This window comes from Nuphar pumila, chromosome 6 (assembly GCF_984573655.1).
Source record: "Nuphar pumila chromosome 6, dmNupPumi1.hap1.1, whole genome shotgun sequence".
NCBI lineage: Eukaryota > Viridiplantae > Streptophyta > Magnoliopsida > Nymphaeales > Nymphaeaceae > Nuphar > Nuphar pumila.
In genome coordinates this window covers 126495296-126508741 of record NC_143254.1, presented here as the reverse complement: position 1 = coordinate 126508741, position 13446 = coordinate 126495296, and the positions used below count along the sequence as shown (strand labels likewise).

At 37.4% G+C, this 13446-nt stretch overlaps 1 protein-coding gene across 1 annotated transcript in view; it reads left to right on the top strand.

Moving 5' to 3' along the window:
• Positions 1-13446, top strand: part of LOC149836107 (suppressor of mec-8 and unc-52 protein homolog 1) — a 71425-nt gene that overhangs the window by 30738 nt on the left and 27241 nt on the right. The window contains exons 10-14 of the mRNA XM_090010787.1: positions 10584-10711; positions 11543-11669; positions 11778-11837; positions 11958-12065; positions 12693-12793. Coding sequence (XP_089866913.1) covers positions 10584-10711; positions 11543-11669; positions 11778-11837; positions 11958-12065; positions 12693-12793 — 524 coding nt within the window. The remainder of the gene's footprint in view (positions 1-10583; positions 10712-11542; positions 11670-11777; positions 11838-11957; positions 12066-12692; positions 12794-13446) is intronic.

The following is a 13446-nucleotide window of genomic DNA, read 5'->3' as shown; positions in this document are numbered from 1 at the left end:
CATATGAGCTTGGAATGACTGATATTCTAAATGTTCTGAACTGACCAGTGAGCTTGGTTGACTCCGACTGACTAGGGTCCGGGATGACCTAGGGGTAAAATGGTAATTTTCTTAATGAAAGTGGGTAAAATGGTAATTTTCCGAAACTGACTCGGGGTTTGACTCCTACACTGACCTAACAGGGTTGGCACTGCACAAGGGGTGTTGTTTGAGAATGGCTGAGGAAAATTTGGGGTGTTTACACACACACAAAAGATAGCCTGCTGCCTTCTAAACGAAGCACTAACTTCTCGCATCTCTTAATTCAATGTCTCTGAGTACATGGTGAAGGGTGATCCATCAAGTATTTCTTAATTCATTGTCTTTGAGTCAGAGGATGACCATTAACTGTGGACCCTCTAAAGTCAAGTAGTGGTTCCATCTTCAAGCCCTACTCTTATGCCATCCATGAAAACAAAGAACCCAACAACCAGCAACACAAATTAGAATCCACAAATCCCTGTATAAATTCATAAGAACCACAAAAATAATACATTTATCAATGCAAGTCATCGAAAACTAACACAGAGTATTTGGCATATGTCTCTATTAGAAATCATGTTATCAGACAACCAATAGAAGACAAACTACCACTATTGTGGTTGCTGATAAACTCTGATTCTGAATTCCTCATAAAAAATCATGACCAATAAATGATGAACAAAACAATTTAGATTGGACAATTCCAAAAGCACCTGAAAGTGAAGCCACAAACAGTTGGCATGACCAGACTTGAAATAATAACACAATGAGCAAGAATAATATCCACAAAATTCCTGCCATAAGAACCAGTCTTATGAAATTCTTCTTCCAAACAGGCTTCAATGGAGATTCTTGAAAGCCCTAATCAAGAAGAAAATAAAAAAAAAAGAACGAAGAAAAGAAGAAGAAAAGAAGAAGAAAAGAAGAAGAAGAAAATCAAAGAAAAAAAAAACCCTAATCAAGAAGAAAATAGAAAAAAAACAAGAAGAATGAAGAGAAGAAGAAGAAGAAAAATGAAGAAGGGGGTCGGCCTGCCTTGCCTCCGGCCTTCCGCTGCGCCTTCGCCAGCTGCCGCCCAGAGAGAGCTCGTCAGAGAGAGCACCATCCCTCTGGTCGCTGCACAAGAGAGAGATAGCTCTGAGAGAGAGAGAGTGTCGGGCGCGTGAGAGATGGTCTGGCGCCCCTGCCGATGATTTTTTTTTAAATGTTCTCCCGTCGTGTTATTTTTGTAACAGGGGGGAGAGTGGAATGAAAATTACGCCTATTTTTTGACGCGGCGGGCGACGTTCCTCCCGTCCATCGTGTCCAACATTTGAAACAAAGTGTGTCTTTTTTGTCTCGCACGATGCGCGGGACGCGCTATCAAACGTACCCTAAATATTTCACAAGTTGATCGTGTTTCTTCTCTTACAATTAATCTTATTTCTGTTGGTCAAATTATTAAGCTTAACCGTAATTTTATCTTCTCTCCTGTTGATTGTATTGTGCATGATCAATTGTCAGGAAGGATTGAAATTGGCCGCATGAGGGGAGATTTGTATCATTTGGGTTGGCTGGATACGAGTTTACGGAAGAAGTCTGGAGCTAGTCTAGGAGTTGCAGTTATGGATGAGTTGGTTTTGTGGCACTAGAGACTGTTATATTTCTATTTCTATGTTGCAACATTTGGTATCTACTAGGAGTTTATGTGAGCCAAAGTTAGTGTCGAGGCATGTTCAGGATTGTGAAAGTTAGAGGTTGACGAAGTCGAAGGGTCATGCTTTGCCAGTTGAGACTAGAGACAAGGAAGCTGAGTGTCCATTTGAGGGGTCTCTCATCAGTCTTGTCCAAAGGAGGTTCATTGTATTTTGTCACATTTATTGAGATTATTGCACAAGATATACTTGGATATATTTCATGAGTGAACTTTTTTAGATCTTCAAGAATTTTCGTGCTATGATTGAAACTCAATTTGCAGCTAAGATTATGGCTCTTAGAACTGATTATGATGGTGAATATGTCAGCTATATATTTGAGAGGTTCTTGCAGGAGAGCGGTATAAATCATAAAAAATAGTGTCCTTATACTCTTGAACAAAATGGAGTTGTTGAAATGAATAAGGCATATTTTGGAGACAACTAGAGATCTTCTCTTGATATGATCATTACATGAGATGATTTGAAGGTAGATGATACTAAGAAAAAGTTAGCCAACATTTTTTAGATGAAGGATCTGGGAAATCTAAAATATTTTCTTGGCATAGAGATTGCATACTTAAAAAGAGGGCTTTACTTGTCCCAACAGGAGTATGCAATTGATTTGGTTCTGAAGACAAGATTAGTGGATGATTCAAAAAAGGCATATAGGGTGGAACTGGATGATCCAGTTGTGGAGGCAGTTAGTCAGGAGCTTGATATATTTGTCTATATCCAGACCAGATATCACTTAAGCTGTTCATGTGGTCAGTCAGTTTATGAGCTCCCTCAGGACAGTTCATCTTGCTGCGTTTTTTAGGATTGTCAGATGTGTGAGACACCATGTAATATGGGATGTTCTTTTTATCATTCTCCTCCACATATGTGAGAGCCTTTTGTGATGCTGATTTTGGAGGCTCTAGCGGGGATCCTCTCTCCACTATTGCTTTTTGTATTTTTCTTGTAAGTTTCCTAATTTCATAGAAAAGTAAGAAGCAGTAAAGAGTTGCCTTATCTATAGTTGAAGTTGAATACATAACAATGACATAAGTTATTGCTGAGATTATTTGGATAAGGTGGCTATTGATTGAGTTGGGAGTTGCTATCGATGATCGAATCTCTTTATATTGTGACAATATGAGTTCCATTCATATTGCAAAGAATCCAGAATTTCTTGAAAGGACTAAACATATTGAGATAGATTGTCACTTTACAAGGAGGGCCTATGAAGCTGGAGTCATTTCTCTTGAGCATATTGGCTCTAAGGATCAGATTGCAGACTTGTTTACCAAGAGTTTTGCTCCATTGCACTTTAGCATATTCCTTTCCAAACTTGAGATGATGCAAGAGGGGGAGTGTTGAGTCTAATGTACAATGTGTATTACATTTTGTGTGCTACTCCCTCTATGTATTTATGTGCACATTACATTCTTTACGTAGGTATTTTTGTACTTCTTTTATTAGTGTAGAGTCAACTGTTTTTGTCCTGTAATGGGATAGGAGGGACCTCCATTGTAATGAAAAGAGGCAGAAGCACCAATAGGGCAAAAAGTCACTCTTTAAGAGTGACTACAAGAGCCAAGAACACAAACACCAAATGTGCACACACAAAACTCACAAATATAGAAAATGACTTAAAGTCATAAGTTGGATTTATTGAAGAAAGGAAGAGAAGGGTGTAAAAACCCATGCATACAAGAGGAGAATACCTCCTCTATTTATAGAGGAGGGAGGCTCTAAAAAGGAACCACAAGGGGGCTCCCTTGTAGACGTTGGGAGCCCCAACGGTCAGAAATCTGACCGTTGGAGCCCCAACGACTACAAGTGTGGGGCCCCTTGTGGTCATTACAAAAGGAAAAAAAGTAAAAGAAAAAAAGTAAAAGAAAAAAAGGAAAAAGTAAAAAAAGAAAATAGAAAAATACATTGGTGGTTTTACAATAATACTCCTATCGGGTATTTCACTAAAAAGAAGAAATAGTATATATACATATATGTATATATATACTTATATATATATACGGATGTATATATATATATATATATATATATAAGTATATGTATATATATATACATATTTTAACATGCCCCCTCAAACTTTACGAGGAGAAGACCGAAAGTTTGCTAAGGAGGAACATAAATCGTGGAGTTGGAAGCGCCTTGGTGAAGAAGTCAGCCAGTTGATACTCTGAAGTGACATATGGCAATGTGATGGTCCCTTTGAAATATTCGTCTCGAACATAATGGCAATCCATTTCAATATGCTTGGTCCGCTCATGAAAGGTGTGATTGCTGGCAATGTATATCGCACTCTTGTTATCACAACAGAGCTTGGTGGGAGTGGAAATGGAAACGCCCATGTCACCAATAAGACTTCTGAGCCATACAATTTCCATAGTTGTCATCGCCATAGCCCGTTATTCAGCTTCAGTAGATGATAAGGAGACCTTCTGCTGCTTCTTGCATCTCCACGAGATGAGAGATTCACCTAAAAAAATACAAAGACCCGTAATTGAGATACGATCATTGGGATTTCCTCCCCAGTCAGCATCAGTAAAAGCAGTCAATTCAAGAGATGAGGAAAAGGATAAGAAGAGTCCCTTGGAGATGGCATTTTTGATATATCGCACAATTCTCATTACGGCCGCCATATGAACCGTGGTAGGTGCATGCTGAAACTGGCTTGCTGCATGAACCACATGAGCTATGTCAGGACGGGTAATGGATAGATAGGTGAGGGATCCAATTAATTGACGGTAGGGAGTTGGATCTTCAAGGAGAACACCATCTTCAAGTCTTAGTTTTGCATTGATAACTTCGGGAGTCTCAACTTTCTTTTCATCAGATATTCCTGATTTGGTATAAATTTCTGCAGCTAACTTCATTTGAGATAAGATGTATCCTCGTGCGGAATAAGCCACTTCAATTCCTAAAAAATATCTCAAATAACCAAGGTCAAACATATCAAAAGTATCTTTTAGTATAGACTTAACATCATTTACTCCCTTTTTGTTATTCCCAGTGATGATCATATCATCAACATACAGCAGAAGCATAATAATGGAGTCACCTGTCCTTTTGACAAAAAGAGCAGTGTCAGTATAGCAAGAAGAAAAACCTAAATTGATTAATACATTACTAAACCTGTCATACCAAGCTTTAGGAGCTTGCTTAAGTCCATATAAAGCCTTTTTTAATTTTAAAACTTTTCCATTTAAATTCATACCTGGAGGTGGTTCTATATAAACTTCTTCATTTAAATTACCATTCAAGAAGGCATTTTTAACGTCAAGTTGAAAGATGGGCCATTTTTTAACAGAAGCTATAGCAATAAGGGCTCGAACACTAGTCATTCGAGCAACTGGGGCAAAAGTTTCATCATAGTCTACCCCATACTCTTGGGCATAACCTTTGGCTACCAACCTAGCCTGTATCTTTCTAATGAACCATCACTCTTAGTTTTTACTTTAAACACCCATCTACATCCAATGAGTTTCTTGCCATTGGGAGGATCAATGATTTCCCAAGTTTGCGCCTTTTTAAGGGCATTAAGTTCAAGCTGCATAGCTTCATTCCAATGATCATATTGTTTAGCATCATTGTAATGAGATGGTTCATGAAAGGAGTGAAGAGCAAGAAGACATGCTCGATAATTAGGGGAAAAAAGTCATAAGCAACAAATCTATTTGGAATCTTAGGAATGCGATTTGATCTTCTTTGAGAGGTTTCTTCTATCGACTCATTTTGAGAAAATCTTTCAAGGGCACAAGGAGGATTTCTTTCATTCCTTCTAGAGTAGACTTGTATTTGTCTTGAAGCATTTTCTTCTAAGTTTTGATCATTATTTGGATGTTCAACAAGATCTTCATTAAGAGGTTCATTAAGATCAATATGATCATCTATGATGTTTTCTTGAGGTAACAAGTCAAATAAAAAGGAATAGTCAATATTTTCATTTGGTTGATGAGAAAAACCATTTTCTTCTTAGAGGAATGTGACATCTTTTGAGATATAAAGTTTATTATTAAGTATGTCAAAACATCGATATCCTTTTTGTTTTTCGCCATATCCCCAAAAAATACATTCAATAGCCCTAGGAGAAAGTTTATCATTTTTGCGAGTTAAAACAAAGCATTTACATCCAAAATTTTTTAATCTTTTATAATCGGGAGACATATTGTAAAGTTTTTCAAATGGAGAAAGATTTTTCAAAGAGGATGAAGGGATTCTATTGATGAGATATGTTGAAGTTAGAACCGCTTCGGCCCAAAAGGATTTTGGGATATTTTTTGAAATCAATAATGTTCTTTTAGTTTCTATTATGTGCCTATGCTTTCTTTCCGCAAGACCATTTTTGTTGCGGAGTGTTGGGACAAGAACGTTAATGACAAATTCCATTTTCTTTTAAGTAATTTTGAAAATCATTAGACATATATTCACCTCGCGAATCGGACCTAAGAATAGATAGATTTCCCAAAAATTGCTTTTTAACCATTGCATGAAATTCTTTAAAGAACGAGAAGACTTCAGATTTGCGACTTAGGAAGTATATCCACGTAAATCTAGTGAAGTCATCAATAAAGACCACATAATACGAAAAACCTCCTTTAGATAAAATTGGGGAAGGTCCCTACACATCGGAATGAACAAGTTCAAATGGCCGAGTGGCAAAATAACTTCTTTGAGGAAACGGAGTAGCTTTAGATTTCCCAAAAATGCAATCTTTACAAGTCATGTGATTGTCTTTACAAGTATTGTTCAAAGAAGGGAAAAGAGACATTTTTACAAGTATTGTTCAAAGAAGGGAAAAGAGACATTTTTACAAAATTTGGATGACCAAGTCTCTCATGCCAAATTCCAATACTTTTGTCTTTAACAAGATTGCAAGATGACTTAGATGGAAGCGTCAAAAAGTCCATAAAATAGAGATCACCCCTTCTATGGCCTTGCCCAATCAGCTTCCCTGACTGAAGATCCTGCACGATGCAATCTTTAGGTGAGAAAGAGACTTGGCATCCATGGTCGGTGATTTGGGAAACAGAAAAGAGATTTAAATTAATTTTTGGAACAACTCTTACTTTAGGAACAAAAAAGTTTTGAGAATTTTTGAAGTCAAGTGTTCCAATACTTTCAATTTTTAATGACGTTCCATCGGCCGTTGAAACATAGGAGGACATGGGTTCGGAAAAAACATTGGAAAGGGAGGTTTTATGAGATGTCATATGAAAAGAAGCACCAGAGTCTAGTATCCACATACCTGGAGGTGATGAAGAGTAGGCGATGGCGGCTTCGGATGTTGAAGGAGAAGACTTGAGAAGGTGTTGGAGAACTTCAGAGATATGATTAAGAGTTTCTTTGATATCTCCTTCTTTGGTACTTTCTTCCTTCTTTGGAGATTTTTCTCCAACCGCGGCAACCTTTCCTTTAAGCTTTGGACAAACCGGTCTAATGTGCCCCGGTTCATTACAATAGTGGCATATGATTCCCTTTCTCGGCCCATTGATATTTTTGTTAAAGTGGGGAGGTCTATATGCTTTAACATTTGATCCGGGCCTATTAACGACCAAAACCTCATCATTCCTAATGCTCAAGCCAAGTCGAGTTTCTTCTTGACATACCTCGGCAAGAGCATCTTCAATAGGTAGGGCTTTGCTTCTATGGAGAAGAGATGCCCTCACTTGTTCAAATTCCGGGCGAAGACCATGAAGGAATTGAAAAAAGTGCTCCTTTTCAATTTGTTCCCTTCTTAGTTCAATGTCTTGTGGAGCAACCCATTTGGGCTCAAGAAGGGCAAGCTCATCCCAAAGAGGGGTTAGAGAGCTAAAATACTCCCGGACACTCATATCCATTTGTTTGGTGGAACGAATTTTTTCTTGACAAAAGAATTGCCGAGCAAGATCCTTTTGGGTATACATACCCTTAAGGAAAAACCAAGCCTCATTGGCCCTTCTAAACTTGGCAATATTAGCACAATTTTTAAGATCTACATTGTTCATAAACCATGCCAAAATTTTGGCATGGTTACTTTCCCAATCCTCGATTTTGGATTGATGTTCATTAATGGCTTTGATGCGCTCATCGCCATCTAAAGCCTTTTCAACTTCATTTTTAATTTTGGTAAGAACAAGAGAGGGTTCGGGAGTAGTCCCCTTAACAAAGCCCCAAAGTTTCTTACCTCAGATGATTTTTCATAGCGGAGGCCCACATGAGATAGTTGGACCCATTTAGCTTGAAAGAAAGCTCCACTTTAGAGTCACGTTCCATCGGCACCAAATATACTTTTTTTCTTCAAAACTTTGAGAGGCACACTTTCCAAGATGACAAAAGAAAAGCCCAATCACCAACCGAGCTCTGATACCATGTAATGAAAAGAGGCAGAAGCACCAATAGGGCAAAAAGTCACTCTTTAAGAGTGACTACAAGAGCCAAGAACACAAACACCAAATGTGCACACACAAAACTCACAAATATAGAAAATGACTTAAAGTCATAAGTTGGATTTATTGAAGAAAGGAAGAGAAGGGTGTAAAAACCCATGCATACAAGAGGAGAATACCTCCTCTATTTATAGAGGAGGGAGGCTCTAAAAAGGAACCACAAGGGGGCTCCCTTGTACACGTTGGGAGCCCCAACGGTCAGAAATCTGACCGTTGGAGCCCCAACGACTACAAGTGTGGGGCCCCTTGTGGTCATTACAAAAGGAAAAAAATAAAAGAAAAAAAGTAAAAGAAAAAAAGTAAAAGAAAAAAAGTAAAAGAAAAAAACGAAAAAGTAAAAAAAGAAAATAGAAAAATACATTGGTGGTTTTACAATAATACCCCTATCGGGTATTTCACTAAAAAGAAGAAATAGTATATATACATATATGTATATATATACTTATATATATACGGATGTATATATATATATATATATATATAAGTATATGTATAGATATATATATATATATATACATATTTTAACACTCCATATATGGTTGTATTCATTCTTTTCTCACTTAATGGAGTTTCTCTTCTCATCTTCTTTGCTATCTCTCTCGTGGTTGGGAGTTGGAACTCTTACTTTGATAGTCTCCACTGGTGGGAATCCCTTCAGCTTGCCTAGCAAAAATAAGAAAAAATAGTAAAAATAAAGAAACAAAATGCAGCTAAATTCTAGTGATTAAAAGCAAGTGAATTTTTCTTATGAGAAATTCAACAAATGAAGGTCTTGATGTTCTGAATGGATGCGATTTTCTATTGTTTTGAATTCTGTTCACAGTAAGATATCACTTAAAAAGTCTTGAATGGTTTTTGAGATTCTTGTTATATTTGTCATTAATGTTAAAGCAGATGCAGCTTCTAATAACTGCGAAAGAGAAAAGAAAAGAGATGTGTCTATGTTAAGTGGAAATTTTTGTATAAAATTCTCAGTGTTGCACTTTCTCAGATGAGCCCTCATTTGGTACTGATTTGTGCAAAAATTCATTGGTTTTTTATTCATGGGATGTTTATGAGGCTTGCTGTTAAATTCAATGATTGACCTAAGATTGTTATAGCTGTCTTTGAAAAGTCTAGCACATGAGCTTTCATTAAGGAACAAGTAGCTCATAAACCTACTCTCTCACTCTTTGATAGACAATGGTTTTGTGTTTGATTCTAGTAGGACCTTGATATCCAATAAAGAGAGTTTACTTTTGATTGATGAGCACTAGCGACCATGTTGAATAACCAATTAAGAACCAAAGTTCCTGTGTGGACTGAATGACGGTACACTGACTGGAGATACATAAGAAAAAAAATATCATGTCTGCATTGGAGCATGTTCCAAACATGTTATTAAGAGTACAAAATATTATATTCATTATTTTTGAACATCTCAGGGATAGTTCTACCGTTAGTACTCCATTAACCAATTAAGAACCAAAGTTCCTGTGTGGACTGAATGATGGTATACTGACTGGAGATACATAAGGTAAAAAAATATCATGTCTGCATTGGAGCATGTTCTAAACATGTTATTAAGAGTAAAAAATATTATATTCATTATTTTTGAACATCTCAGGGATAATTCTACAGTTAGTACTCCATGGAAACACACATGTGGAAAGAGAGAAAAACAAAGTGGAATACCTTTGAAACATGCATAGTTAAAGCATCAGTCCACTTAACTGGCAACGTATTAAGCTTATTCGACTTCTGTCATATCCAGAGTTGCTGGGGCTGATCTGTTCAGAGGCTAAGAATCTGTTAGCTTTTCCACTTTTTTCATCAATAATAGTCTAGCTACCTGTAGTGTTCATCTCACTAACAGGATACATCTTTATTTACAGTTTTCAAGAGAGTATGCTTGTTCTCTTTGTTAGGTTTCTGAAAGTGAAATGGCTGAGAAATTAATGTGGCTGGCTTAATCATCATGCCTTATGTGTTGTATAAGTCGTTGTTTTCTGAAGTATTTTTTTGTTCATTTAAGGTGGCTTCTCAATTCACATTGCCCTAAAACTGCAGTTTTTTTTTTATGTTGGGGAGAAACCATCAATTTTTCGGATTGCTGGGAGGTGCAATGTTGACTGTGCGCGCTCTTTCAGCACCCTCGGTGTAAAACTCCATGGGTACCCCCTCCTGCCCACCAGGAAGGCTTACCCTTGTGCTTCAGCTTGTGCTTGGGACGCACCCCTGGGTTTTGAGCTTGAGATGTCTCTTCATCTCAGGACAAATCAAGCCACCACCAGCCTGGTGTGCGGAGCCCAGTTGGGCTAATATTGCATGGATGGTTATCTAATTTTTCCAATGTGCTTTCTATTATATTTTTCTAATTTCTAAATCCAGAGGTAAGTGTCAAAGATTTATTTATGTACACTTTTCTATTGATATGATATTATTTTACATATTTCCTTTATTTTCTCCTTTCCAGGTGTGGCGCTTAAGGACTGGGCAGTGCTTGCGACGACTTGAACATGCACATTCTCAGGGTGTCACTAGTCTTTCATTCTCTAGAGATGGAAGCCAGCTTCTTAGCTCTTCCTTTGATAGTACTGCAAGGTTATCTAAAAAGCTAAAACTGGAAGTCAGTTTTGTTCATCCATTTCCTGGTCTCCGTTAGTATCCTCCACAATAAATGGATAATGTGTTGTTTGATCTTACGATTACTACTCTAGTAGTCTTAGAGCATGCTTCTCCAGTTATCTGCTTTGTCCTTGTCAGATAAAAAAGGAGGAAAAAGAAAAGAGAGGAAGACCTAGTCACTATTGATCTGTTTTGACTTGAGGAATGGGCAATTATCATCTCTTGTCAATGGAGCTGTACCTTAGGCCATTCACTACCTTGATCTGTTTCAGTTATTTCTTTTGTCAATGGAGCCATAATATAACACCGGTACTTCAAGAAGGGTGCCATACACATGTCGATGTGGGTACTGGTACTGGTAGTCTGGTGCTTCATTGGGTGTGGGTCAGACCAGTTTTGGATCTGACCTGATCCAGACTCTATTCATTACCTGTTTTCATCCATTTTAAGGTGCATAAGGGGTTGTTTTTATCTATTCTTGTATGGTGTTTGATCACGCATGCACATGCATATACAGGTACATGGATACTTATTTTTAATAAAAAATAAAATATATATATGTATGTATGTATATATGTATCCTCATACCCACACTTTTAGAAATTTTCGTGTTGTACCCTACGTACGTACACCCACACCTGTACCTGTATCTATGTAACATAAAGCCGTGCCATAGACCATTCACCACTGTGTTCTTGTGTTAGCTGCTGCTTGTTCTCAAACTGTCCTAGACGTGGTCAGTTTTTACTAAAGTTTTATTTTGTCATTATGCTTGAATGATCTAAATTGGTGCTAATTATTTGGCAGAATTCATGGGCTCAAGTCTGGGAAGATGTTGAAAGAATTTCGAGGCCACACATCATATGTGAATGATGCTACTTTTAGCAATGATGGCAGCCGGGTTATTACGGCCTCCAGTGACTGTACAGTGAAAGTAGGTTCAGTGCTTCCATACTATCTGCACATTCTGTTCTTATTGGATGTGATTGCAATATTTTCCTTTGTGATTTGTACAAATAGTTTTCTTGTTTCCTGAATGCAGGTTTGGGATATAAAGACTACTGATTGTTTACAGACTTTCAAACCTCCACCTCCGTTAAGGGTATATGTTCAAGGCCTAAACTAATCAAAACCTGATGGGGTGTTTTCTTTTGTTATCCCATCATGGTTGACTGAAAAATGATGGAACCTAACTGGCACGTCTCTTTTATCGGTCCACCAGGGTGGGGATGCATCTGTGAACTCTGTTCTTCTCTTTCCGAAGAACACGGAGCACATCATTGTATGCAACAAGACATCTTCAATATATATCATGACATTCCAGGGACAGGTACTTTTCCATATCCCAACTGTGTTCTGGTTTGAAGAATGTAACTCTCTCTCTCTCTCTCTCTCTGACCTCATTTCCACTGAATTTTGACTATATAGACTTGCAACAGTGTCAACTTTAATGATTGACATGTGATGGTTGTAACGGTTTCTGAAATGTTGACTTATCGATACTACTATAATGCAACCATTGGGAATGACACCTCCAACATCTATTGGTAATTCTTTGGTCCTGCCTAGAGCTATTCAATGTGTCCAGACACTTGTGAGGACCTTGGGCTCCATTCGTTATCTTTTGATCAAAATTGAACATTGGATTCACAAAAGGATTCAATCTCAGTTCCACCTTCATTCTCATCAATGAAAAAGTAAATTAACCAACTGTTACTGGCTTGAGCTTGACTGAATGAAAGCCTAAACAGCCATTGTTTTCGGTCCAGCACATCTCAAATGCAGCTCCATTCTTGTGTTTTTCATGTGCAGTCATCTGTCACTACTCATGCACATGAAACTGCTGTCAATTTAATTTTGCATTAAAAAAAATGCTGTCATGATCTTGAGAGTTAATATAAGTTTTTCATTGTTTAGGATATGTTTAGCAGATTATTTGATGAATTGAACTTAACAGGTTGTAAAGAGTTTTTCTTCCGGTAGACGAGAGGGAGGAGATTTTGTTGCTGCATGTGTGTCACCAAAAGGAGAATGGATTTACTGTGTTGGTGAAGATCGGTATGTTTGAAGTTTTTCACTCTCTTTAAATTGTCGAAGTTTGATAATGTCATTGCATTTTATGATGGCAAAAATTTCTTATGATATTCAGCTGTCTTTCTGTATTTTGTCTCAAGCAATTGCGTTTCAGAACTCCTTTTTTATTTTTTCTTAATCCCATTTTTTATACAACAATGCCTAGATATTCTCAAATTATGGAGAAACGAAAATATTGCAAGAAATTGCCTCAGCAAAATATTACTGAGACCAATATTGTGACTACCACACCAGAGTAATATGGTGAATCCACTCTGATTGTCATTAGATTTTCTCTGATCTAATGTTTATAGTTGCGCCAGAAGATTGGATGACTATTGAAATGGAATTTGGACCTGGTTCCCTTTGACGGTATTGGAAGCCCCTTTTGAATACACCTGGTGAGTGAAGCCAGTAATGACCTGTTGATTCACAAATAGATGTAGAGAATAAAGGATCCTTTCTTGAAAAGCTGTAAGGAGAATATGATAGAAAGGATGGGAAGGGGGCAGGGGAAGAGATGCCAAAGCAGCTGATCTGCAACATTGTAGCAATTTATTGTCTTTCTTTAGTATTTTCAAATTCAAATTCCCTTTATACAATTGACATTTTTTACTGTTAGCTTTGAAATGATCCAA